General features: G+C 34.5%; 1 protein-coding gene across 6 annotated transcripts; it reads left to right on the top strand.

The window, feature by feature from the left end:
• LOC110673376 (DExH-box ATP-dependent RNA helicase DExH7, chloroplastic) lies at nucleotides 1-27997 on the top strand. 6 transcript variants are annotated; one of them, XM_058135630.1, is made up of 34 exons: nucleotides 7-440; nucleotides 543-648; nucleotides 783-970; nucleotides 2302-2355; nucleotides 2467-2617; nucleotides 2702-3123; nucleotides 3640-3879; nucleotides 5205-5316; nucleotides 5496-5684; nucleotides 6101-6180; nucleotides 7660-7782; nucleotides 7963-8049; nucleotides 9149-9249; nucleotides 10991-11048; nucleotides 12128-12193; nucleotides 13290-13372; nucleotides 13469-13652; nucleotides 14553-14699; nucleotides 14785-14886; nucleotides 14978-15130; nucleotides 16200-16304; nucleotides 18325-18465; nucleotides 18559-18648; nucleotides 18733-18789; nucleotides 21057-21140; nucleotides 22343-22441; nucleotides 22532-22672; nucleotides 23176-23246; nucleotides 23867-23936; nucleotides 24172-24264; nucleotides 24546-24758; nucleotides 25558-25650; nucleotides 26495-26617; nucleotides 27423-27997. In XM_058135630.1, exons 1-34 carry the CDS (start codon nucleotides 135-137, stop codon nucleotides 27498-27500), a joined length of 4410 nt encoding a protein of 1469 aa, XP_057991613.1. In that variant the 5' UTR covers nucleotides 7-134; the 3' UTR covers nucleotides 27501-27997. The 6 variants fall into 6 exon arrangements, 4 of the variants coding, with proteins under 4 accessions (XP_057991615.1, XP_057991613.1, XP_057991614.1 ...); XM_058135631.1 differs by having other exon boundaries at nucleotides 2467-2587; XM_021836495.2 differs by having other exon boundaries at nucleotides 9-440; nucleotides 3640-3858.
• Nucleotides 27998-28000: the final 3 nt, after the last annotated feature.

A 28000-nucleotide genomic window follows, 5' to 3' on the forward strand; every position in this document is an offset into this window, starting at 1 on the left:
TATAGCCTGTGGGGATAATTCACTTGCTCTTGTGTAAACGTCGTCGTTTCAGGAGGATAATTGATTGTCCGCTGTTGCCTCTGTCACTTGCACTGATATCGCTCCCAAAAGCCAGAAGCCTAGAGTCGGAAAGAATGGCACCGAAAAAGAAGCAGCAGAAGCATAACAACAAAGCGACCTCAACTTATTCTTCTAAATCTAAACCCCAGTCATCGTCATCGTCCTCTGGTCCAAGGCTCCATATTTCAGCGGACAACGAGAACCGTCTACGGCGGCTCTTACTAAACTCAAACCGCTCCACCCAGCCCGCCTCAGCGGCAGCGGTCCAAGAGAATCTCTCAAGGACCCAAAAGGCCAAGAGACTCAAAAATGTCTACGAGAAGCTCTCATGTGAAGGTTTCTCTAATGATCAAATTGAACTCGCCCTCACTTCTCTCAAGGTAATAATGAGTTATTTAGTTTACACACAGGAAAGGTGGAGTCTTTTGATCGAAAGTGTTTTGATTTGATTGAGTTGGTTGTGTTTTTTATATTGGGAGTAGGATAATGCTACATTTGAGTCTGCTTTGGATTGGTTATGCTTGAATTTACCGGGAAATGAGCTTCCTTTGAAGTTTTCCAGTGGAATTTCTCTGCATACTAACCAAGGTATATGTGATTTTTATTTCAATGAATAAATTTTGTTATAATGAAATTGTGCTTGACAATCTATTGTAATGTGTTGATGTTGGACAGTCATGTGACGTTAGCAAAATTTCCCCTTTTGGTGGTGTGATTTGCAGGTTCTGTTAGTGTTGTATCAACTGCACGTGGTGATCAGACTCCTTCAGTTAATCCTACCAAGACTGAGGAAGATGTGCAGCCAGTTTCTGTTAGAATTAAGGGAAGGTGGGATGATGATGACACTTTGGATTCTCGCCAACCATCTCAAGCAGATTGGATTAGGCAATATATGGAACAACAGGAAGAGGTAGGCAGAATGAATGCTTTTTCATATTATGAATTTCTTGCATCTATATTTATTTTTAAAAGAAGGGAAATAAATAACTTGGATGTCCAGGTGTGCTTGTAGTCTTCTAGAATTTGATATATGTATTGTTTTATTAACATTGGCGCATGTGATAGTGTACTTCTGTGCTCTTGGATTCATTAAGATCAAATTTATTTTTATTTTCTTCATAGTCGTTTTTGTGAAATCTATCAAGAATAACTTAAAACTTAAATTTAATATATAGAGGATACCATTTATTTTTGTGTGAACATACTATCAAGTAGAGTATTTCATATGCATTGTTATGATGTTATCTATAATTTGGGCTTGAGAGGGGTTTTATTTTTGCTTAGGTAAGAAGAAAGTTCTGAAGTTGATCCCTTATACTTTTAAGGGTTTTTATTTTTTATTTTTCTAGATTTTTTCTCCATATATTTTTGGGGGGCAGGGAAGAAAGAGGGGTATTTGGAGGGGAAGACTTTGCGTTGCCTGGTTATTATCCTCTTACGGATTAGGATTTCAAACACTTGCTATTGTGGTCAATGTTTTGGTGATTGTTTTAAATTGTGATTTCCCGATCTTGTAGATGACTCTCTCTTTGTAATTGGCTTAAAAATGGTGATTGTATTTACTTGTGGGGCAAAAAAAAAAAAACAAAAGAGAACTCTTGGAACTTGGAAACATGATGTAAAAATAGTGAGAGATCTGTCTTATGTTGTAGTGAAGAATCTGCAAGACTTGTGTTATGAAACTACTGCCTGAGTGAGCATATCTTTATTGGCAGAAATATATACAGGGCTTTGGATGAAGCTAAATTTTGAGGGTAAAAGTGAATGAAAATGTGATTTATGTTTTTATGCTTCAAAATGAAGTATGCTTTATCATGTATTTTATCTCCAATATTGTTTATAGTTGCCCATTGAACTATATTGGAGATGATTCCTTGTCCTCCATTATTAATGTCCTATATTTTATTATCAATGTATCTTCTTTCTTATAAAGAAAAAAGATATTACATTTCTGGGTTTTGGGGTATTACCTTGGTTGATTTTTAAGGAAATGCTGAGGCAACTAGTTTCATGTTTCCTTTTGGAGAAACTATGCAATAAGACATGGAGCTTGATAGAACTGCACTGTCTGGAAGAGCTTCTACATTTGCTAGATTTGGTTTATTTTGCATTTATAACATTTAAAAAGTTGTTTATTTGATATTTTGGGTAAGAAATTTGTGTATCTAAATTCAAAAGAAAATTTTATTTTCAACAATTACTGTATCAGGGGAATTAACAATCATTTTGTAATATTTGCAGGATGAATCTCAAACTTGGGAAGATTATGCAATTGATGGAAGTTTTTCTAACCAGGTACTTCCACCACCCTTTCTTTTTAGTATAATAAAAGGAAATATTCGGTGGTAGAATAACTTGGAAGCTTATGTTGTCCCTTGGTATTATCCCTTTCTCTTTATTTTATAGGATCCTGTACCGCGGTCTTACGACATTATTGCTAAAGAGTACTATGCAGCACGAATAGAAGCTACAAAAGCCAAAGAAAAAGGGGATAAACAAAGTCAGGAGCAAGCAGGGGATATTATCCGTAAACTCAAACAAGAATTGTCTTCTCTAGGTTAAATTCAGTCTTTTTCCTGATCCATGGTCAAATCTGGTTGTGATCTCAATTACCTTGTGCTGTATTACATTCATTGAGCAGGATTATCAGATGAAATATTGGCACAAGAGTTTAGCCACGAACGTGGTTCTGGTTCTGGGTCTGAGGGCGTATTTGCAGGTTCTATGCCTCATGAACAACTTCGGGCGAAAACATCATCTAATACTGAAGGTGGCTCAACCTTTGTTGTTTCCTCCAAGGAATTACCAGTAAATGCCCTTGAGATGGAGAGTTCAAGTTCTAGGGAGTTTCCAGATAAACCTGTTCCGTCTTGTGAACCTGCTCAGGGAACCACTGTCATAGAAGATGAGGCTGGAGACATGGAGCTCGGGGATTTCTTCTTTGAAGATGCTGCATCTAATGAATCTTTGCCACCTGAAGTATTGGAATTACAAAAGAAGGAAAAAATGAGGGAATTATCTAGTGGGAAGAATTTAGAGAAACTAGATGGCATCTGGAAGAAGGTACTAATGTTTGAAATACAGGAAATTGTTAAGAAAATATTGTTGATAATCGATGTTATGCAACACATGATGCCTAGTAAAAACTTCATAAATTTACTTGTATGTTTTTTCTACTTGCAATGAATTTGTTGTACTAATCTTAGGGTTAGAATGTTTGGAGCAATATTATATATGCTACTGCAGAATAATTTTAATTTATGACCATTTTTTTTATCTGGATGCATACAATTATATCCCTTTGTTTTTGCGTGTGTTTCTCCCTTCATGGGGTGAGGTAGTGAGAAAAGATTTAGCAATTCTTATTTTTTCTGAAAATTTAGCACTAAATGAAGTGGCATGAATGAAAGGGATCCCCGTAGTTGACCCGAACTACTTTGGAATTGGGGTTTAGTTGAGTTGAGTTTCTCCCATGGTGAGTTGAGTTGGCTCCTACAGTGCAGTTGTTTTGCACATGTAAGTTGGAATTGCTCTTTCTTTTATTATTTCTTTCTTATAATGAGGTCTAAACAATGACAGGGGGACCCACAGAAGATTCCTAAGGCTGTTCTTCACCAATTATGTCAAAAATCAGGGTGGGAAGCTCCAAATTTCAATAAGATTCTTGAAAGGAAAAAGGGTTTCTCATATTCCGTTAGCATATTACGCAAAGCTACTGGAAGGGGCAAGAGCAGAAAAGCTGGAGGGTTGATCACACTTCAGCTTCCTGACCAGGATGAAACATATGAATCTGCTGAGGTAACATATGAATCTGCTGAGGTACTTTAGCTCTTTTTTCATTTGCAAATTCAAACTTTCAAAGTTACTCTTATCTCCACGCTTGTTGCAAGTTAATTCTAGGCAGCGCATTTCTGGGTAATAATGAGACACTTAACTAGGACAATTGTTATTTCTCTGTCCCACCACCAATTCTCAGTCCTAATTACAACCCTGTTCTATCCCTTTTCTTGGCTCTAGCCTTGTCTGGACCTCTACCTTCTGAGATATAACTAGGGAAGGAAATGCATTGGTCACTGACCTTGATTTGTGCATTACTCATCCATATTTAGATACCCCTATGTATGATATTATTTTTCTCCTCTTTACTTTCTGTATTATCCCAGTTTCTTTCCAAGGCTAGTTTATTCTTACCTTTATCACATCCTCACAGTTATGCCTTTATCACATCCTCACAGTTATGCCTTTATCTCATCTGATTTACGAAGGTTTATGGTCTCTCTCTCTCTCTCTCTCTCTCTCTCTCAACATTTTATTCTTTTTGGATCTTTTCAAAGGTGTGGTGCTGTGCAAAGTGCAAACTTAACTAAATTTTAACTTGAGGCAAAATATCAGCTTTACTCATGTTGTGTTGCAATAGTTAATGCATCATACATTTAACTGTAAGAAGATGAGGGTTGACACAAAACTAGGAAAACAATTTTGGGGTAGAGTGGAAATGATTGTGAGATTAACATCCTAAGACTGTCAAGTTGCATTTCATGAGCCATTATTTGTCTTAATAGGAACTTCAAGTCTATGGTCTCCAAATGCAAGTGTGATAGGTGTGATGGGGGGGCGAAGAACATACTGATTTTATATCAGGCATAATTGGATGCTTACTCTTGTATCTATTTAATCTATATCTTTGTATATGTATTAGACATAATTCTAAAAATATTAATCATGTTAGTCATATGCAGGTCTCTACTTGAGTATAATTGGGTATTTGGGACATAAAACCTCTCAATCTTTTCCCTCTGAATGAATGAACATGAGACAAGATCTTCTACGGTTCAATTTTTTTCTTTCCCCTTAATTGGGTTAGACCCTTAAATTTCTGATCTTATGTTCAATTTTTTTTCCTAACAAATCCTTGTTTTATTGTTCTTATCCTCGTTTCTTAGGGGCATGATTTAGAATCCTCTGCTCCTTTGCAATTGATGCTTAGTCCTGCTGTTGCCTTGTATCCTTTGCTTTTAACTTATGCACAATTTTTTTTGTTATTCATTCATTTTTTTTTTAACTTTCAGTATTCCTTTTTTGAAGATTTTAAATTTTGTTCATTGGATGTATTTGAAATGGATGTAAATGTATTTCAACCCCAGGATGCTCAGAATAGAGTTGCAGCATTTGCTGTTCATCAACTGTTTCCTGATATCCCCATTCACCTAATAGTCACCGATCCTTATGCTTCTCTTATATTGCAGTGGAAAGAAGGTAATTCTTTATAATTGTAGGCCATAAAACTGTGGAAATGTTCATTTATTTGTACATTCAACCTTTTCATTAGAACTGTCATAACTGTTCTTGTTGTAATAGTTTTTATTTTTAATTTTTGTTGTTTCATTGCAATTGTTGGATTAACTAAGAATGCTAAAGTCTAATTATCCTTACAGGGCAATCATCAATTAAGGCAGAAAGCACATTAGAGGACCGCAGGACTGGTTTTGTGGATTGGTTACTGAGTGCAGATGGATCAACCGAGACTGATGTTGCTACCAGTAGGCTTTCAGAAACATTACAAAAATCTCATGTCAAAGAAATTAACAATTCAAGAGATGCTGGTGCTGATCCAGCAGCAGGAGGTATGTACTATTTTCTGAAGCAATTGGTGTAGTAAACTTTCTTGCTGATAGTGTCACTTGTTTTGATGGGATTTAAATAATAAAGTCTCTGCTTTCATTTGATCTAAACAGTTGCACTTGTCACTAGTGAGCAAGTGTTATCATTTTTATGTTCCATTTTTTTTTGGTTAATATGTTGCTTCATTTTAACCAATGTCTCTTGCTGTTGAATAAAAATAATGATGAAGCCTTTGAAAGAACAGTTAAAGATTGAGGTAACAGACTGGTTGATTTTGAGTCATTCAATCCTCATTTGAATGAGTACTGAATGAATAGCTCCAAATTAGTGTATGATGGAGTTATGATACAAAGATTATGAAAATTTTCCAAATTTTGTATCATAAGATTTCTTTACTTTTGACTATCTCATATTGTAGGAGAAAACTATACCAGGAATGTGGAAAGTTCTCATTTGAGACAGGAGCAAGAGAAGAAAAAGAAAATGCAGAAATACAAGGTTCTTTTTTAACCCTCAGTTCTGATTTGGTGAAAAATAGATCATTGAAGGGAATTTTTAATATTTATCTGTAGTAATGATTCTTATGTCCTTTATGTGAAAATTCTCTTGCTTCTCTCCAGAAGACAATAAAAAACCCTGAACCTATCTAGTCTGGTATCATATGTTGTATATGATTCAAAATTTAAGTGGATCATTGGCTTATCAGTATCCACTTTATGGCATCTTTAAATATATTTTTTAGTTGTCTATCATCACAAGTCATTACCTAGTTATGATCCTGCTGAAGTGGAATTTAAAAGCAAGTCCTTTTTTAACATTTTTGGATGAAGTACAAAGTGAATATTAAATAATCATTAAAACTGATATTTGCATAGAGACATGGATATTCTGTCCACAGATTGAAAGATTAATCCAATGTTAGAAGCAAAGAATGTTGAGAGAGTACTAGTAGTTATGTGAATTGTGATATAACCATGCTACGTATTATCGTCCTTGAAGGATCCATGTTTGATGAGGATTTGAGAGAGTTAAGGAAGGTGAAATATTAAGAACTGAGATAAGCAGCTCTATGTAGTTTGTTGGCATTTGCTTATGTAGCTTTTGTCTTTTAAATCAGTAAATAGAAAGAAATATTGTACATATCCTAACTAATTAACGTGAGTTATAAAGTTATTGAAAGGATGATTTGCTATTATAAGGGCATTTCCTACGAAAAAGGCTATCACCTTGTCATAGCCATTAACATTGAAAGGGCCCTAATGTTGTTCTGTGAATATTAGGGATGATACTCTATTTCTATATTAGTTTTATCCAAATATAATAAACATTGAAGATCATATAAATAATGTATTGTATAAGGTGATAGGATTATTCTTTTTTGAAGTTCTTTAAATTAGGCTCAAATTTTTTGGACTGGGAAAGGAGACACTCAACATTGAGGATAAGGTATCCTCCTATACAGCCAGCACACTACAAGCAAACAAAAGGACAAGGTCAAAAAAAATAAAGCCCTCCACTGAAGCTGAATAAGACTTAAAGACATCCCCTTGAAATCTTCAGAAGCATGAGTTCACAGAGAAGTATGGATGACCCCAATGTTCTATAAAAAATAAGGGACAAACTTTGGTTCTTGAGAGTGTCTGCATTCATATCCTTCCAAGCACTCCATAACACCACACACACGCACACACAAAGGAGCACCATTTCGAAGAATATTTGCATTTTTCTACATCCAAACCCTCTGCTTTCAGCTGAAATTAGTCATGTAAGTGAAACTGTAGAAGCTATATGACTGTTGAACACATAAGTAGGGCTATAGTTCATTTTCCTTTTTGAGTTGAAAAATTGTGGGCACAGCGTGAGTTGGGTTAATATATGATTATTTGGTCTGCATTTACTTTCCCTTTTTTTTTTATTTTTTGGAATTTTCACAGCTGTTTTATGTTGCTTATGTAAATACTTGTATGCATGTTGTAGGAAATGTTGAAAACTAGAACTGCTCTTCCAATTGCTGGATTGAAGGTTGATATTTTGCAAATGCTAAAGGAGAACAATTTTCTTGTTGTGTGTGGGGAAACAGGCTCTGGAAAGACTACTCAGGTCCATATTCACATTGACAAGCCAACTTTTATTTTCTTTCCTTGTTTTACTTTTAGTTGTCTAGTTGTTGTGCTGGCTAAGCTTTTGGTGTTCTGTTATCTAACTGGAGTGCACTTTCCTTTTTCTGTCCTCCATTGTAAGAAACAAGTCCTCAGCCCTCTAACTGGCCTTTGTATGTAGGTTCCACAATTTATATTGGATGACATGATTGAATCAGGACGTGGTGGACAGTGTAACATTATATGTACACAACCGAGGAGAATAGCGGTGGGTACTTGATTTGATCCATAAATGGATGAGTGTTTTTAGACACTTATCTCATCTACATGTTATTGCTATGCATTACTGACTTACTCTCCAAATAAAACATTCATGTATTTTGTTCTAGTTCTAACAACTCTGGAAAGAGAAAAAACGAAATATATAATAACGCATTTGCATAAGAATATTGTTTTGCGACAAACAACAAAATTTAAACGTGAGGGGAATCACTGCTACAGATTGAAATACTCTTCCTATTTTGATGGTAGAAGTCAATAAGGAATAACTGCAATCTAGGTCTACCTATCTTATTATCTTACACGTCCCAATGGAAAATCATTGCTTGGTACCTTAGCTTTCCTCTCTATCCAGGGACTCCAGAATCCAGATCACTACAAATTTGGCTCAAATTCCATTTGTGCTCCCCTCCTTTGTCCTGATGGAGTCTCAAATTCATTAGCAAAAATTCATCCTAACTTGTGAGGATAACCCAGTTGTCATTTGAAATACTGACTTAGCATTACTTTCTAAAGTGACTGCTAAATGAGTTAGATGCCGACCATATACTGCACCTCTCTCTAAAGAATCCTACCTAGTACCTAAACCCTTGTGTTGTAACTGCAAATTGATCCTTATCAGGCAACACTTAGACATTTGTTCTTCAAACTGGACACTCTCTCAATTCTGTGTAATAATATTTTCATGTTTGGGAAGCTCTTGTTCTTATCGAAGCATAACAGTGCCATTAGTTTGCTGCAAATGAAAGGCGCTAACCTCCTCAGATTCAAATTTAATATATTGAACCAGATACTGCTTGTTATCCCCACTCAGCAGAGTACCCCTAAGAGCATCCACAATGTAATTAAACAAAGGAGAAAGAGGATCCCTTTGCCTTAAACCCCTTGAATCTCCAAACTTACTCTTCGGATATCCATTTACAATGATAAAATGTATTAGAGAAGATAGGGAATCTCTAATCTATTTCCTCCCTTTTTCTTCCCTTCCTGTTATATATCTCCTATAAGCCATCCTTGATTAACGAATATGAAGAAAACTTTTCTATTCATTTGGGAACTGTATTCATGATTGCTGTATCATATTGTAGGCTATTTCTGTGGCTGAAAGAGTTGCTGATGAGAGATGTGAACCTTCACCTGGTTCAAATGGCTCTTTGGTTGGTTATCAAGTTCGTCTTGATAGTGCAAGGTGTTAATCAGCTTTCTTCTTTCTTGTTGGCTTTTATCATTACTTTTTGAGGATGCAGCAAGGACTAAGGAGCACCATAGTTCCAAATGCATAAACTGCATTTCATATTTCATTTGGTCGTAGTATTTTGTTTCATTCATTTATCTACATGCATACTTCTGAACATTATTTTGTTATGAGATCTAGTTGTAAGGACAAACTAGGGTTTTAGTGATCGAAAATCATCCTTATTCTATCAGCAAACATCTTATTATTTCTTTCCATTTCCCAATGGGTTTATGGAATCTAATGACCTGCTTTATTTATCCCAATCCCCATGTTTCTGATTCTGAATGTGTTATTCTTGTACTCTGGTTTAAGTTTTATGCAAAATATGAGACTGAACCAAGTCTATGGGTTTCCTTGTAAGTTAATTTGAAATGGAATGAGATGGTTGTAAAATCCACGCTTAATCAAATTGAAAGTTTTTTCTATTGGTTTGCTTCACTTTTAGGGCTGGAATACAATATTCACTGTTTATGCTGGTTTTCTTAAGCCCTAAACTAATTGAAAGCAATTTAAAACTCATTCTTTTGGTTTATGAGTATCATAACCCTTAGTGGAAGTAGTCGAATACATTCCTTTGACAGACAAGCAAGATGAAAATCTAGCATAGTTTCAAATGGAAACTTGTGTTCAGATTATCATAACATGTTTACAACTCGCGAATCTCAAACAGTATGTCTATGCTATGAGCTAGCAGGCAGCAGATAATGGCTCTATGTCAAGATATTCAAAATTAGTAACACAGGATCCAAAAAGTATCCTGAAAGGACATAGTTTTTGAAATGCTCAACTCACCAATTTCCGTAAAGCTTACAACTTCATATAAAATAATTATTTGGGGAAAAGTGTTTACTTGGCTAAGCCTCTTCTATATGCTCAGCTGCTTGTAAAATGCTGCTACAACCTTTGGGCAAAGATAGTAGAAGAATGTAAACTCAATAAATGGATAAAAGTATAGCAATGAGATAGAAAGAAGGTTTTCAATGAATAAAATGATGAATTGAGGTTTGATAAACATATCACTAAGCCATCTCAAAATTTACTCTTGTAGGCATAAATCCTCATTGCAATACACAACTGTAGCTTGATATTTCATCACTATAAAAATTTTATAGCATTGTGCTAAATATACATAAATCTTGTATGAAAAAGCATTGCAGCTGAAAATATCATGATAGAAAGATTTTGACAATCCATGATATCAACTTGAAGTATCTAGCTCATATGAGTAATCTTAATAAGAAGATAAAAGATATTTCATTATTATAACAATTTTGTGGTATTGTGCTAAACATGCATAAATCCTGTATGGAACAACATCACAGCTGAAAGTATCTTGACAGAAAAGATTTTGACAAGATCCATGCTATCAACTTGAAGTGTCTAGCTTATATGACTATTCTCAATCTGTAAGAAAAATAAGGTTCAGGGACTGTGAGATCATTTGGAGAGATTTCAATTCCTGAAGCAAAATAGGCTCCAAGTAATCTCACCTGGATTTTATTTCAATCCCTGCAGAACAGGTTCTGAGGACTTGTAATTTCACCCAGAGTAATCTTAACTCCTATAGCATAGTTTGCTCCAGGGACGCTTAAATATCTTGTGGAGTACTTTAGTAGTTGTGTCATATTGCATGTTTATGGGGTATCATTATTCATGAATACTAAATCTTTTTGCTTATATTTTATTTTTGTAGGAGTGAGAAAACGAAGCTTCTCTTTTGTACAACTGGCATACTTTTGAGACGGCTAGCGGTAATTTAGTGATTGCTCTTGAATTTGTGGTATTTAAATTTGCCCATACTGTATTTTTGTTAACAAAATAAAAATTTAGATGTCTTTGACTTTAGGTCCTTGTAAAATACCACATGCTATGTGCATGTGAAAAAATTTTCAAATTTTGAAGTTACCACAATAGGTTGTTTCTTGTTTTCTAAACTATCTAAAATTTGTCCTTGTTCCCCTTAGCAGGGAATAACTTATCCTTGTTGCTATAATCATACTTTTCTTTTCTCATTTTAATAAATTATTTTTTTACAAGAAAAAACCTTACTGCCCTGCATACCCATAACTTTAGCTGCTTGTGATGCTTTGTCCAAAACACTTGGGAAAAAAGAGGGTCTTATGATGTTTTTTCTCTGGAGTATTTTGATGCTAGCTGCATTTGAGATTTAATGTTTCAGAATGAAATCTTTGGCATCGATATTTGTTTGAAATCAATACTATGTTCATCCTATAAAGATATGCTCCCTTTTCTTTTTTACTTGCCTCAAATTATAGTCAACTTTCTTTTTTGAAAGGTTATCTAATTTATTTGCTTGCTAATATGTCCCTATTTAATATGCATCAAAAAATAAAAAATTGATTAGTTCTAAGAATAATTTAGTAACATGAGCCATTTAATTTTGATGAAGTACATCAACCTTCCCAGAGCTCGCAAGAGTGGGATGCTTCATGCATTGGGTTATCTTTTTTTTTTAATATTAATAGAGGGATATATTAGGAACAATCTAAGCAAAATTTATTGCTTTAACTATATCAACTAAATTTTTTTAATATATGTGAAAATAAAAGTAGGCCTATGTTCATGGGATGGAGGTAATACATATTATGTTTTAATTTGGCAGAGTATCCTTTTCCATTGTTTTGTAATTTTTCTAATTTTCTTTTGTTTATAATTTTTTTATCTAAAAATTAAAAAAAGTATAAAATATTTCAGAAATTTGAAATCACTAAATGGAATTTATTTTTCTTGTTTTCTGAATTGTTTAAATTTGCTGCCCTACCATCACATATGGATAACTTTTGCTTATTTTTGTTTGTACTATTTGCAGGGGGATAGAAACTTGACTGGTGTTACTCATGTCATAGTTGATGAGGTTCATGAACGGTCTATTTTGGTGAGTGAAATTTAATGTAGCCTAAGGTATTTTAGTTTGTTGATCCTTAGATTTTGAAGACTTGTTTCTTTCATTTTTTTCCTTTTGCTTTCTTGCTCAGTGTACTGTCTGTGTAGTAGGTAATGTGTGCCTCCTTGTAGTACTCAGAAAGCAGTAAAGTAAGGGCGGTTATTGGTAAGATATTAGTGGATTTCATGAGGATAAATTAATGGAGTTAATTTTTCCCCTGATAATAAAGCACATATGCAGTGTCTTTCGGTGAGTTAATAAATGTATAATGGATGCCAGTCATTCTTTTCAATGCAGAGCTTCTGTTTTGCTTTTTATTTGTTGCTTGGGGGAATGTTTCTAGCAGGTAGGCTCTAGAAACTAAGATTCAGTCTTGTCACTGTATACTAGAATGCATGTGATGTCTTGATTTACCTCTCAATAGAAGCGCTTGTAAGGCAGCCAGATCACCTCCAGATCAGTTGATTTTTGTGTAAAATGGATACTGTTATGTACTCATCTGTTTGGTTGATAACTTCCATTACAGGCATCATATTATGAAAAAAATTTCTATGCTGCTGCTGGGATTCTTAATTTCCTATCAAGGTTAGGAGTTATGCTGTAGGAAATGCATGGCCCTGATTGGCAAGAATGGAAGACCAAAAAGTTTTCTCCTACCTTTGCTTGATAGTTAACATGCCCAATTATGCTAGTGATATTCGTGCAACATGTTTGCTGTGTATCTCATATGCCTGTGTGTCTATACATATCATAGTGGCTGATGGTTTGACAATTTCAAATGGAAGCAACATTCATATCAAAAAAGAGAATTCAAGGTGCAATATTTCATTATGATTCATTTCACTTGGATAGACTCACAGCTTAGTTTTTTAAATTATTTTAGAGCATTTAAAGCATGACCTAATTGATTTTGGTGTTTTTGGTTTTTGCTACTGAGTTGGCCCTTTTCATTATTATACTTGCCTTTTGACTTCCTGAGGAAAAGGGACATGGTTTCACATTTGATGTACTTGGCAAGATTTCATTTTATACAGAAAAAAAACAGAGGTTTACTTAAACAAAATTATCATATTTCTTGCTGTAACAGGGTGATTTTCTACTTATTGTTTTGAAGAATCTGATTGAGAAGCAATCTGATCATGGCACACCAAAGCTGAAAGTTATTCTTATGTATGCATATTTTCAATTTCATTCCATGGGCAGTGCTTATCTGTTCTCTGAAAGTATGTGCTGATTGCTGATTATTATTAAATTGACGCCATTCAGGTCTGCAACAGTTGATTCAACTTTATTTTCAAGTTACTTTGGACACTGTCCTGTTCTTACTGCACAAGGACGTACACATCCCGTGACAACTTACTTTCTTGAGGATATATATGAAAGTATCAACTATCACTTGGCTTCAGATTCTCCGGCTGCATTAAGATATCAAACATCGACAGTTGATAAGGTGGTTTTACATTTTGATTCCAAAATAAGGTTATGGTTTTTGTTATGTAATCCTTGCAACTTCTTTATTTTACTTTATTTTTACTAATTTCTGAGGTATAATAACGCTAAGCTTTTCCTAAAATTTTTCTTCTTTGTACATGAAAATATTAGTAATTCAGATAATTATGTCCAAGTTATCCCCTCTTCCCTCTTCTCTCTTTCTCATTCTGTGCTTTTCTTGCTTCTTTTGTTGCTTCTGTAACCAAAAAAAGAGAGTAGAGTAGATGCCACATGGGCTAGTTAATGTGGCATGTATAATTCCATAAAAAAAATGTAGCACGTATAATTGGATGACTCAGATGATGTAGATCCATTTTGAGTATCTATAAAATATTAAGTTCATTTGGAGATGTGATTTTCTAACTTTAAATCAATAACTTATCCATTATGTATTTATGTCAATTGTAATTTGACATGGTTGGACTGTTGATGTGGATTCAAATGAAGGTTTGCCTTCTCTAGATATGAACTTTGACACTATACCTTACTTCCTAATGTGCTTAAACAGCAAGGCCTTCATAGTATTATTTTAGCAGTTATTTGATGAATTTCTTAACAGTAAACTGTATGCGTGAAAGCTCGATGGCTACATTGTGTAATCAAGCATGTTGAGATCACTCATGTCTAGGGAGGCTTTTTTGTGATCACAAAAATTTCCAAATGTTTCTGACATTGGTTTTCTGGATGTTGTTTGGCTTCATATCATCAATTTTATGGTGTTATTTACATACCTTTCGATTTCAGGCTTGGCCTATTGAATGCATATAGTTGGTTTTCTATTGCTAATTCAATGATTTGAGGATTTTTTTTTGTTTTTTTTTTCCGTCCTTAACCTCTAAATAATGAGTGATGGCTGCAGAGTGGTCCTGTGAATAACCGTAGAGGAAAAAAGAATCTTGTATTATCTGGTTGGGGGGATGATTCTCTGCTCTCAGAAGACTATGTTAATCCCCATTATGTTTTAAGCAGTTATCATTCTTATGGTGAGCAAACACAACAGAATTTGGTAAGTGCCGTGGCTGTATTGATGTCATAGTTTTCATTTCAGTTATTTTCAAGATTCTATAATATGCAGTTAATCTTCTTTACAGAAAAGATTGAATGAAGATGTCATTGATTATGATCTACTGGAAGACTTGATATGCCATGTTGATGAAACATTTGATGAAGGTGCCATACTGGTCTTTTTGCCTGTAAGTCCATCAATAATTCTTTTGCATCAATAAGTCATTAGCATTTTCTGTTCTCTCGAGACTAATTTGATGCAATTTCTACCTGTAACAGGGAGTGTCGGAAATTTATATGTTACTTGATAGGTTGGCAGCGTCTTATCGATTTGGTGGAGCATCAGCTGATTGGATTCTCCCTTTGCATTCATCTATAGCATCAATAGATCAGAAAAAAGTGTTTTTACGGCCTCCTGAAAACATACGAAAGGTAATCTCTTGCTGTCAATTATTATTGATTCTTTTATTGTAATAACTAACTATTTTGAATTAGTTTTTTTTTTTTTTTTTGGTTTCTTCTAAGAATGCATTGTTTTCCTCAACAAAGTTGCTCCTCATATAGAAGCTGTGATAAGTATTTTGTTGTGTGTTTAACTGTTTATCCAAATGTCATAGATGCTAAATTATGAGATGAATGGTGCTTGGATCCTGTCCAAATGATGTTCTTGTAGGAGTGGGTTATCTTGTAAAGAAAATTTGAATTCCACGGGAGGGTAGGACAAACTTTAAGCTAGTCAGGATGAATGGCAAATAGTATGAACTGTAGGAGCTCAGAAGGGGGAAGGTCCCTTTAATTGGGGACTAATGCTCATTTGTAAAATACCACTCCTTGAGCAATGAAGGCCTCCTTGATGTGTCATGGCCAATTAGAAAGGCTTTCTGATGGAATTAAGGTTGACTAGGTGACAGATCATTAGTCCCACTAGTGGAAAATTTGTGACCTGAGAATATAAGTTTAGTTTTATTAGTGTGGGTTCAGCTGGTCAGCTTAGACTCCTTTTTGTACAACCCTAACGCAGGGTCACAATTTAGAGGCATGTGGAGCCAATAGGTTTAGTATGCCCCTGAGTATTACACCATGTTACTTTCCCTTGCTTCATGGGATTCTTATGTTTCCAATCAGTAACTTTTGAAATCCAAACGAAATGTAGATTGGGTTTCTTTTGAAACCCTAGTTTAAAATGTGGTGTTGTAGCCTGCTGGATGTCCTAAAAGAACTTTGGGATTGCCCCTTTGATTTTGGGGCGATTATCATTCAAGCCCTTTTTTTTTTTTCCTCTCCCTCTTTCTTTCCCAGAGGTCTGGAGAAAGTTGTAGTCAATTGGATTTTCCTACTTAGAACGCATTTATTCATATTCAAGGGATTTGGGTGGAAAAGTTCATGTAGTTACTGAATTATGCTTCGATCTATATTTCTTGAGAGGAATGGTAAGATATTCTGGGTTCAATACACGTCTTTTTCATTTTCTTTCTCATTTTTTTTCTGCTTTCTCTTGCAGGTTATTATAGCAACAAATATTGCAGAGACAAGTATAACAATAGATGATGTAGTTTATGTGATTGACTGTGGAAAGCATAAGGAAAATCGTTACAATCCTCAGAAGGTCTGTTTTTTCCCTCTTTTGTTTTTTTTTTTTTTTTTTTTAGATAATGGTAGTTTGTTTTCAAGTGTTTAATGTATTTACACAATAATGACAGCATGATCCTTTATATAATTGCAGTGTGCAAAAATTTTATGCTTTTGTCTGTATGGCCTACACTAGGAGAGTTGCTATGTTTTAGATAATGGATTGCACTATTTGTAGTAAGGTGTATCGTAAGAAAACTCTAATATTGCATAGGAGGCATACTAGGAGCCATTGTCTCATCATACAATGTTAAAAGTCTTGGTCTGCAATCATAAGGGCATTGGCTTTAGTCTTGAGAGCAGCACTTGAAGCAAAAATGTTGACCATCGGACTGTTCTACTTGTACATATACCATAGCAGGACCTTACTTCTGGAGGATCATAAGAATGAATCACTGTGACCACCAGCAACAGGTAGTTTATGATTATGATCAGGTCAACGTCGAGGTAATGAACATATAGTGCAGTTTTAGTAGCTTGCATTACTTCAGTTGCAAATGATCAGTTAGCAGATGGTTACTAGTCAAGGTTTGTGTGATCTAATTTGTTATGAGTTGACATACAGAACTCATGGAACGTAAAAAATGACCAGCTTATGCAGAGGTTTCAGCTATCTGACTACTAAAGCTTTTATGGTGGACACATCTCAATTCTCAAGTTATTAATGAGTTTAAGGATTATAATGGCGAATTAGGGCTGATTAGAGAAAGAAGCTGAGAACATATTACTGTTGGAGGCAACCTTTGAAAGATAGGAACAAAGAAAAAGAAGAGAGAGAGAAAGACAGCAAATCATACCAGGCAAACATGCGTTTGAAAACTCTAACAATAAATTTATATTAAGGTAATGACTATTGGAAGAATTCCTAATCAATGAATAGGAACATGTTCTTTTTTAACAAATGAAATTCAAGGAAGAAGGAAAAGAGAATACTATGTGTGGGATAGAGTATTCTCCTAGTCTAGCCAGAACAAAGCTATAAACAGCAAAGAAAAGAAACTAAAAATCTAGAAGCCATCTAATTATGCTGAACAGCACTCAAGGGCACTCTATAATCCACGAAGCAGAAGCCCTTAAATAAGCAAAGAAAACCATTGGGGAAACTTTGAATAGAAGGTTTTAGGAGAAAACCTAAATTTTTGAAGTTAACAAATATGTAAAAATGATTGTTACTGTTTTATTTCCTTGACTCTGTCTCTGCCCTTGTCATTGAACACTTTCTATGAAACTTTCTTCCAATATTTGTCCTGGATCCATGCTGTTGTAAAAAGTCTGTATGGTCTTGTCTATAAATGTCTTGTCTATAAATGTATGAATTAACCAAAAATAAAGAGGTATTGTCCAAAATTTCATTTGAACCTTGATTTTTTTTTTAATAAAATATATTGATATACTAACCGTACTTGAAAATGAAAGCCTTAATATTTCAAGTTTATGTGAATTTTTTTAGTTTATAGGATGGGTTGCTCTAATGAAAACCATATATTATTTGGTTCACAAATTATAGATAGGTGCAAATTATCTTTGCCTGTTCGTCCTGTGAGCTAAGATGTCGTGTAATGTGTCTGATACAAGCGATTGCAACTTTTCCAGTTACTGGAATTTTTGTTTTTCTGGACTTGAAAATTATTTTTAATCATTATTTTCCACTCTTCTAAACGTATGAAGAAAAGAAACGGAACGACATAATGCTGTCCAAACTGAAAGCCTCAGGTCTTAGACCTTTACTCTTTCCTAGATGTGTATCAACTATCATGTTAGAATTTGATCATTAGTTTTGGGTGGCTGTGATACTATCCATTCCAGCTGGATATAGTATAATTAGAGGGATTAATAGGGATATGAATTTATCTGAATAGTTTATACTGTCTCAAGCTTCAAATGGGCTTTATTTATTTATTTTTTGATAGATATCATCTCTGACTTTCTGTAAACTGTGTCAGTTCATTATTGAACTGTTGGTGGTGGTGTCTAAGCAGTTTTATTGTTTGCTTTAGAAATTGACAAGCATGGTTGAAGATTGGATATCTCAAGCAAATGCGAGGCAGCGCCGTGGAAGAGCTGGACGTGTTAAACCTGGAACCTGCTTTTGTTTGTACACGTGTCACAGATATGAGAAAGTTATGCGTCCTTATCAGGTACCTTTTGTATGAATAATATTAAGGCATTATCATCATGTACTTGTTGATAAATCTGTTCATTGTTCTTTTTCCCCCTTGTATCTTCATAAGGTTCCTGAGATGCTTCGGTTGCCTTTAGTGGAGTTATGCTTGCAAATTAAGATACTTTGTCTGGGTCATATAAAGCCATTTTTATCAAAGGTAACTACTCCCACCTGAGGCTTTAGATGAGAAATGGTTTAATTGATGGGATCTCCTAACTGATTATATTGTTAAACTGTTCAGGCTTTGGAACCTCCCAAGGATGAGGCAATGACCTCTGCAATTTCATTGTTATATGAGGTAGTTTTCTTTTATTCAATTGATAATTCTGACTTATGTTTGTCTACTTTGGCTATATGATGGGGAGACAATTACTGAAAGGACTACTATTTCACTTGTATGACATGAGATTTAGAGAGTTTTGACCAATTAAATTTATTGTATCATATGTAAATTACTCCTAACTCCTCAATCTTCTCTTTTTTTACTTTTATAAATTTTGTACAAGCTTAGAAAGCAGTAGAAAGAAAGAGAGGAGGGGTGTTGTGGGGGGTGGGGTGGTTGGGGGGGAGGGATGCATTGTGTGGCTCTCAGGATCAGTTAGATGAGACCAGAGTTTGTCTGTCCTGGTTTCTAGAACTGAAATTTTGTAGGGATCAAATTGGTTCCTCACTTAGCAATTAAAGTCTATAACCATCCTTAGACCTTAATATTTTTTAATATCATAAGCTTTTCAGATGGGTGGTGTTTTGACATTTCTTAACTCCCAAATACAACAACAACTCTCACAGAAGGAACAACTCAAAAAAAAAAAAAAAAAAACGGTGGAGGTATTATTTTAGAATCTTGAAACAAAGTAAAGATTGAATTAACTGATGCTTATGAAAAGGAAATAGATTTGAGTTTGGCCTATCAATCACTTCACTGGAGCAAGATATGACACACGCTTAAAGAAATTCTATATGATTCAGCTAATTATGGTGTTAATCTTCTCTATTAGAATTATCCAACTCCTAAAGAACAGAAAGTCCTGCCTTGAAAAAAGCACAGGGTCTTTAGTACTCGTTGAGGAAAGGAATCCTCAACAAAGTGTAAGAGATTTAAAGGCTATTCATGGTTCTTTCTAGTAAATTTGAACTTCTACTTTGAGTGAATATTTGATTATTTGCACTTCTGGCTGCTGGTGGACAAAGTTGAGGTTGACATGTAACAAAGACTATTTGTATGTTTTGAGTTTTTAGAAAGAAAGAAGAAAAAAGAGAGAAAGGGAAAGAATTGGAATGAAGCTCAAAGGATTACATTTGCATTTACTTGTACTTGGCATAATACACAAGAGTCTATATTTATAGTGGTAGATACAAGATATATGGCATTCTTTAAATCACTCCTTAATACAAGTACTAATTAAGCTAATCAATCACATGATTTTCTCATAAGCATATCTCATAAATTAAAGTAAAATCTCATTAATTCCAACACTCCCTCTTGGTGAGATTTTTTATGAAGTTTCGGATCCAACATCAAGAATGAGAATTTGGGAGAAAAATATCTTTGGGACTCAAACCTAAGGCTAAAATGTAGAAGAATAAGCATATTAGAGAAAAATAGCTGAGAATCAAACCCTAAGCTCTGATGAAGGCGAAGAAGAGAGTAGGGACTTCAACCCTAGACTCTCAAATCATGAAGAAAGAGAAGAAGGGGAAGATGAATAGCTTGGGACTAAAAAGCTATAGCTTTGGGACTCAAACCCTGAAGAAGGAAATAGCTTTTGGGACTGAAACCCCTTGCTTTGTAAAGAAGGAGGACAATAAGATTGCAGAAATCCTAGAATTTTTTGTAAGCTCTGATACCGTATTGAGTTTTTAGAAAGAAAGAAGAAAAAGAAGAGAAAGGAAAAGAATTGGAATGAACCTCAAAGGATTACATTTTCATTTACTTGTACTTGGCTTAATACACAAGAGTCCATATTTATAATGGAAGATATAAGATATATTGCCTTCCTTAAATCACTCCTTAATAGAATCACTACTTAAGCTAATTAATCACATGACTTTCTCATAAGCATATCCCATAAATTAAAGTAAAATCTCATCCATTCTAACAGTATGTTTCCTACTAAATCTACTTTATTGACACTTTGCAGATTTATAGACTTTAGAGCTTTGCCGGTTGATGTAATTTATCTTCTTGTTAGGAGGTTTTGGGAAATATTTTCTTGTTGTGCTCACTTATTGATAATCTTCCTAGGTTTTTGTTTGCTTTGCAAGCATTCTCTCTCTCTCTCTCTCTCTCTCTCTCTCTCTCTCTTTTCAGGATATCCTGGGAAGGGGATTATTGGGGGAAATGAGTTTGATCCTTTTTTATGTTACTGTTTTGTGCTCTTATTTGTATAGGTAGCTACTTATATTCATTCTAATCAATTATGCAACAAGTTGCATATGTTGTAATGTTTTGTATTTGAATCTACAAATTGTAATTGTATTGGTAATAGTTGTTACTTTGCAGCTCCTTATATTATCATTTAGTTTGCCTATTAAACTAACAAGCTGCTGTTGGACTATTTTCAGGTTGGAGCTTTAGAAGGTGACGAGGAATTGACACCTCTTGGGCATCATTTAGCAAAACTTCCTGTTGATTTATTGATCGGAAAGGTTTAAATAAAAATTTTATTCTTCCTTGTTATTTTAGCACAACGGATTCATGGCTCTCTGGAATGAATCCTTAAATAACTATTTTGGGGCTTTACATACTTTTATTAGCAGTTAGTTCATTGTCGTGTGTTGAAGCTATTTAGGAGCTATTAGATGTAATGTTCTAAATTATCATTATGTACTTTTAGAAATCTGTACTTTTAGAATATAGTAAATATTACCTTTTCTACGATTCCTTTCTGCCTTTTTCTAGTTTAGATGGGAGTTGATCTTTTGAACTTTTTTTCAAATGTTTCCTTGTAAATCTTTTTACTCTATCATACCCATTCTCCAAGTTCTGTTCCTTTTCTCTTAACAAATCAGTTTTGGGTTGCAAAAATTCTGTTGCATATTGTTTATTTTAGGCTCTTTTGAGGAAAGTTAGGTGTGTTTTTACTTTTTAGATGTCAGAGGCTCAGAGGTTCTTATACAAAACTAAATTTAGAGCCATGGCAGGAGGGCTTAAAGGTTATGGCATTTTGCTGAGTTATGATTTGGTGTCTTTAGTCCAGGTCATGCCTGAATTTTTAAGCGTGAAGTGTATTTCTTCATTATTATATTAAAATTATTTTCTTGGTTAAGATAGAACAATGTAGAAATGAAAATGCATATATTTTTTGTGAAAGAAATTGTGTAAGATATTTAAATTTATTCAGTTTCTTTGGTAAAGTCTTTGTAGCTGAATGGTATTTGTATGAACTTATGCCCTTCAGGGTGTGTTGCTTATTGATACAAACATCAACATTAATTCAATGTTGAAATTATTGTATTCATTATTAAGGTGTTTGTTACTCAATTCTAATATGACTTCTCATTAAATTAAGTTTACGGTTGGTTTATGTTGATGTCATGCTGGCATGACCTTGGCTTGAAGGAGCTCTTCCAATGTATTATCAATTATGATGAACTCATCCTTAGACTATATCACTATATTCTAGAATGAGGCTGGATTGAGCTTAGTAGTAATTTGTTCTCTTGGCTAATTCAGGCTAGCACTGGAATGTTGGATACCTGAGCTATTTAAATCCTTGAGCACATGAAAAGCCATTTGAGAAATTAACTCCTCATTAAACTTCATTTACATGCTTTAACATTATATCTGTTTCTTATATAGCACTACCCTTCAGAATATACCCTATGACCATTTTGCTCTGGAAATGCAGATGATGCTGTATGGTGCAATATTTGGTTGCTTATCACCTATTCTATCGATTTCGGCATTTCTTAGCTATAAATCACCTTTTGTCTACCCGAAAGATGAGGTTTCTTTTCTACTGACTTTTTCCCCCTTGTTTCTGCATTTTCCCCCTAATTTTTAATGTATAACATTTTATCTTTTTCATAAATTCTAGAGGCAAAATGTTGAAAGAGCAAAGCTTGCATTGTTGACTGATAAGCTAGATGGCTCAAATGATTCAAATGACAGTGACAGGCAATCTGATCACATTGTAATGATGGTTGCATATAAGAAGTGGGAGAAAATTTTGAATGAGGTTAGTCAGTGTTCTATATCAAGTGTAAATGGGTCTCAAAGATTTTGAATGAGGCAGTTTAATTTTGAGTATAGTCACAAAATTTTCAATGATTTTTTAATATTCTTATGCAACAAAAATATGTTGTAAATTTGCATTTATTTTGAACCGTCTTAAACAAATTTATTCTGGGACACTTAAAAAGTGTGTGAAGATGATATGCTTAAATAATTTTCCCAGGCACAGATCAAAATTTCTGTGATTTATTTAGTTCAAGATTATGTTGAGCAATTTTGTAATGCTCCATTTCGTACACTTTCTTTCTTAATAATGTATCCTTGGATGGGATTGATATCTATCCTCTGTAATGTCATTTTGTTTCCTAGTTCGGAACATTTAATATTTCAGAGAATTTCTGTGCTTGTATACTTAATATTAACATATGTATCAATGGTTGAGTATAATGCATATGATGGCATTTTGAAATGCAGTGTTGCCTAATATTTAGAATTTGATACCTGCAGAAGGGAGTTAAAGCTGCACAACAATTTTGCAGTTCTTATTTTTTAAGCAGTTCAGTCATGTACATGATAAGGTTTAGTTTCTTTTCTTTGTTTTTCTTGTATCCATTGCTTGTTATGTTAATGCTTTTATTCTTTTTATGCTTTTTGCCTTTCATTTAGCGTTGAGCTATGTTGGTACTTACAAAACCTTTATTTGGTAATATTACATCTAAAAAACTAGAAATTTGTATTTGATAATCTCTCTGTTGGATATGATAACATATGGTTCTATCAATACAATGAATCTTAGGTCTAATTTTCATGGTCTCTGCGAGTTCTTGTAAATTGTATAGTTCTATAAATTATACCTAATATAGGAATCCTAGTGTGAGTCTAATATCAGAGTGATTCAATTTCCATCAAGATTTCAGCATGTTTTATTGCAAAGTCAGATTCTTAATGTCTTGGAATTAGGATCGGTAACAAATTCTTCTCAGTCTATGTTGAGGCCAGGTGGAAGAATAACTTTCCCTGTACCATATGGTTATTTATTATGTACATAAATGTGCCTTATAATTTTTTTTCTTCATTTTATATAGAGCATTTTTTTTATTCCCTTTTCTTTTTTCCTTTTTTTGAGCAATCCTTTTCTTTCTTTCTTTCTTAATTCATATAGAAAAGCAGTTGTATTTGATATATGTCTAAATTTTAGAGATATGAGGATACAATTTGGAACGCTGCTAGCAGACATTGGGTTTATTAATCTTCCAAAAAATTATCAGGTACTGTGCTCATGCTTTTTTATGCAGGTATGAATGCATGTATTTTGTGTCACTACATGTACCTGAATTCTAAGAAATACTTTACTATGATTTTTTCATTCTGCTTTGCCTTGAATAGTTCTAAAATGAGTCTTTTATTGCCATTTCCTTTATACAATACCTTTTTTTTGAATAATCTTTGTGTCCAGAAATGTAGCTATCCAAAATTTTAACAACAGCTAGTTTCTTTGCCCAGATTATAGGAAGAAACAAAGACAATCTCGGTGGCTGGTTGTCAGACAAATCACAGCCATTCAACATGTATTCACATCATTCCTCAATTGTGAAGGTAGCACCAGTATAGTTTTTTCTCACATTTAATTATCTTTATTTTGAAGAGTTGCTTAGATTTTATGGTGATAGTAATAGAAGTTGGGGAAACACTACTAGATTCTTTTTCCTGTTTGTTTTGATGCATATTTTTTCTTTGTAATTTCTTTTATTTTGTTGTTGAGATTGTGTGCAGTTAACTATTTCAACAACATACAAAAGCATACTCAACTCTACTAAGCCAGAATATAAAAATAGCTTTTATATTGTTTTTAGATGGATTTTAAGACATTCTTGCAGGCAATTTTATGTGCAGGATTATACCCAAATGTAGCTGCCACTGAACAAGGCATTACCACAACAGCTATCAACAGCCTTAAACAGTCCAGTAGTTCTGCAATAAAGGGTCATCCAGTCTGGTATGATGGAAGAAGAGAGGTTCACATACACCCTTCTTCAATCAACAGTAATTTAAGAGCATTTCAGCACCCATTTCTTGTCTTCCTTGAAAAGGTTTGCAAATTTCCAATCCTAGGACCTTTTTTTTTTTCCTTCTTCTTTTCTAGTTCTGTTGGAGATCCTTTTTCCCCCTGTTTGTTGAATATGGATATTATGTGATATCAGTTTAATATGCATGGCTTCAACATCAGTTTGTAAATCTGGTGTATCTTTGAGCGTATTTAGTGGGATGAGCCAACTATTCGTGGAAGAGATGGCTCACAGAGACATGGCCATTTCTGAGAGGACTTGAGCCGCCTGAAAATGGCTGTTATAAAGTTGATCATGAAGCGCAGCGTGAAATAATTGTCCCACCATCTAATACAAAAACTAGCTTTCCTGTGGTTGAAGCATTCATCCAATAATTTTATTTTGTTTTATTTTTAAAAGTTAGATCACGCATTTTCACCAATATTGGTATTTCTTTTAGAGTAGTTAAATTTTCTCTGATGTAGAGAAGATCATATTAGGATTGGTCTAATATAAAATAAACCCCTTATATGCTGGCTTAGGGGGAGAGGGGCATACAGTATCTCTTTGCCTATTGCAAAATTTATGATTTCATTATGTTAAGTTGCTGTGGGATTGGCAGCATTTTCTGGTTTGCAGTTTATGTGAACAATAAAGAAGTCGAAGTTCTAAACTGTGGGATTTGAAAATATTAGAATCCTGGGATATGTGCTATATTGCTATGGTGTAGTTATTGAAATATTGTTGCAATGAAAACTAGCAAGTTCAATAGCAATATCCCTATAATTACTTTGTGCAGAGAAAGATCAGGTTTAGAATGCATCAATTTTGTTTTCACTTTCAGGTTGAGACCAACAAAGTCTTTCTGCGGGATACTACTATCATTTCTCCCTTCTCTATCTTGCTGTTTGGTGGCATCATTAACGTTCAACATCAGGTATCTTCCCTCTATCTTCTTTCACCAACAATATATCGACATTTTGCGGTAGATCTATTGGTGTTTAAATACTAAATATCTTTTCCTTACACATCTTCTCCTAGCAAATCAAGTGCATCAGAAATGTTGAGTTATGGCTCACATTAGTTAAGAGAGAAATTTATCGTTTACTAAGCCCTAGGGGTAGACTGCCCCTCACGTTTCAGAGCTTCCCCAAGTAGTAGTTGTTTTCGTTTAGCCTTGTCAGTAGGTAGTTGGGGGTGTGGGGGCGATGCCCCAGGGGTACAGTTTGGTGTTGATGGTCTGGGGCTTATTATTGTTATTATTATTATTATTAGGAATCATGGGTGGACAAGGATTAACTTATTATAAACAGGGATGTAGTATTCTCCTTTCAATAGTGGAAAAAGCAAGCAGATGTCCGTGGATGTATGCGCACTTGCCGAACCACATTAAATTCTTGTGTTTGCTTCTTTCTCTCTCTCTATTTTTCTAATCTCTGTGTGTTTGTTTGCGTTCATCTCTTAACATGATACAAAAATTTGTTGTACATTAAAAGGGTTAATTGGGAAAAAAAATTATAGGATTTCTGCACTGTATGACAATTTTCTCAAAACTTTCAATTAATAATTTTTCGTGGTTTATTCATGTAACATCCACCATCTTTCTTGATAGCATGATGTGCATAATTTGCACGGTTTTTATTTTCCCTCATTTTTAGATGTTTTGGGGCAATAAACAATAATAGAATGCATCATTCAAGAGGTTAATGTTATGGGTTAATGCCTTTTTCCACTTTCTTAAAGAGGTCTCTCTCTCTAATTTTTCATATCCTCTTTTGCAGACAGGGCTTGTCACCATAGATGGATGGCTAAAGCTAACGGCTCCAGCCCAATCTGCTGTCTTGTTTAAGGAGCTCCGATCAGCTCTTCATTCTCTATTGAAGGAACTTATCCAAAAGCCAAAGGTTTTCTTCTTACACTTTTTTGTGGGGCATACAAATCATTAATTGCAATAGCATGGAGCTTTGTTGATGGTTTACTAGGTGTTGGACTATCTGCTAGAATCAAGGCCAGCCACGGTTTGGTTCCAGGCTGTGGTCGGAACTGGACCAGTGGTTGTTCCAGGGCCAGGGGGATCGGGACCAGACCTAAGGGCCCCCAGGTTCCGATTTCGATTCAACTCAGTTCAGTTGAATTTTGATCAAATCCAACAGTAAAATATCTTTTAAAATTTTTCTTTTGTTTTTTAAGGGAAAATTTCGGTTTTGGCCCAAACCTTACCGAATTGGCGAGTTTCATTTCCAGGTTTGACCAGTGGTTCCGAACTGGACCGTGGCCACTTCTAGCTCAAATATGGTTTTTTGAATACCTAGCTAAGAAATTGAAATATTATTGTGCATCATAAATACTGTCTACATGACCAGTTCATAGCTACTACTACCACCTGCATTCATAGCATTTGAAGCCAATGATGGTTTACCTCTTTCATTTGTGTGATTATTATGTTGGTAAGCAATTGGTAGTCGTTACCTTTCTGGTTGTGCTTTTGTTTTATTCAGCCACTAAATCTGTTAAGCATCAACTAGGAGGTGCCATTTTCTACAACAATAGGATACCTTGTCTTCATTTCCCTTGACCATATTATCTAATAGCTATAAGTTTCTTCTGATTTGTCTCTAGATTATTTTTTTGTCATTTTCACCTATTATTTATGGTCTTCTACTGGCATATTTGCTCCAGGAATGATTTATATATTTCAATGTCTTACAGAATGCAACTATTGTTGATAATGAGGTCATCAGATCTATGATCCAGCTACTGTTAGATGAAGACAAACCCTTAAGATAAGTTGCAAAGCAACAGAATGTGCAAGCATCTTTGTTGTTTATTATGGTTGGGTGAGGAACCTATCACTACCGCAGCAGAACATTTGTTATATTTGGATTAGAGAGAGAAATACTGCGGGCATCTCGAATGCCCATTTCATACTAGTAATGGATTGCGTTATCATTTCCTGTTATCAACATTATGAAGCAAGTCACCATTGAGTTAATGGTCATTCCGCAACTCATTCAAGGGTCGGCAACATGTGACCGGTTTCTCTGCACATTTTGTGCCTATATGTAACTAAATGACTTTCGAGCTAGGAGGTACCAATTGAACATGCAGTTCAGGATTGAGGAATCATCAGCAAGCAAATTGAGTTGTTATCAACTTCATTATAACATACTTCATATCATATCAAGAAATGATCAAAGCCTGGGCAGAAGGCTTGACAAGTTGTTCTTATGCTGTATGTATTCTTGTTTGGATCTAATTAATAAATATCCTGCCCATGAACTTCATGT

This window comes from Hevea brasiliensis, chromosome 14 (genome assembly GCF_030052815.1).
Source record: "Hevea brasiliensis isolate MT/VB/25A 57/8 chromosome 14, ASM3005281v1, whole genome shotgun sequence".
In the NCBI taxonomy this organism is placed as follows: domain Eukaryota; kingdom Viridiplantae; phylum Streptophyta; class Magnoliopsida; order Malpighiales; family Euphorbiaceae; genus Hevea; species Hevea brasiliensis.

Excerpts from the sequence above, each read along its gene's own strand:
- LOC110673376 (XM_058135630.1), top strand. The coding sequence starts at position 135 with ATGGCACCGAAAAAGAAGCAGCAGAAGCATAACAACAAAGCGACCTCA. Across the intron at positions 8,050-9,148 it reads CACAACCGAGGAGAATAGCG|GCTATTTCTGTGGCTGAAAG; the intron begins GTGGGTACTTGA and ends ATCATATTGTAG. Across the intron at positions 24,265-24,545 it reads ATCATTCCTCAATTGTGAAG|GCAATTTTATGTGCAGGATT; the intron begins GTAGCACCAGTA and ends ACATTCTTGCAG.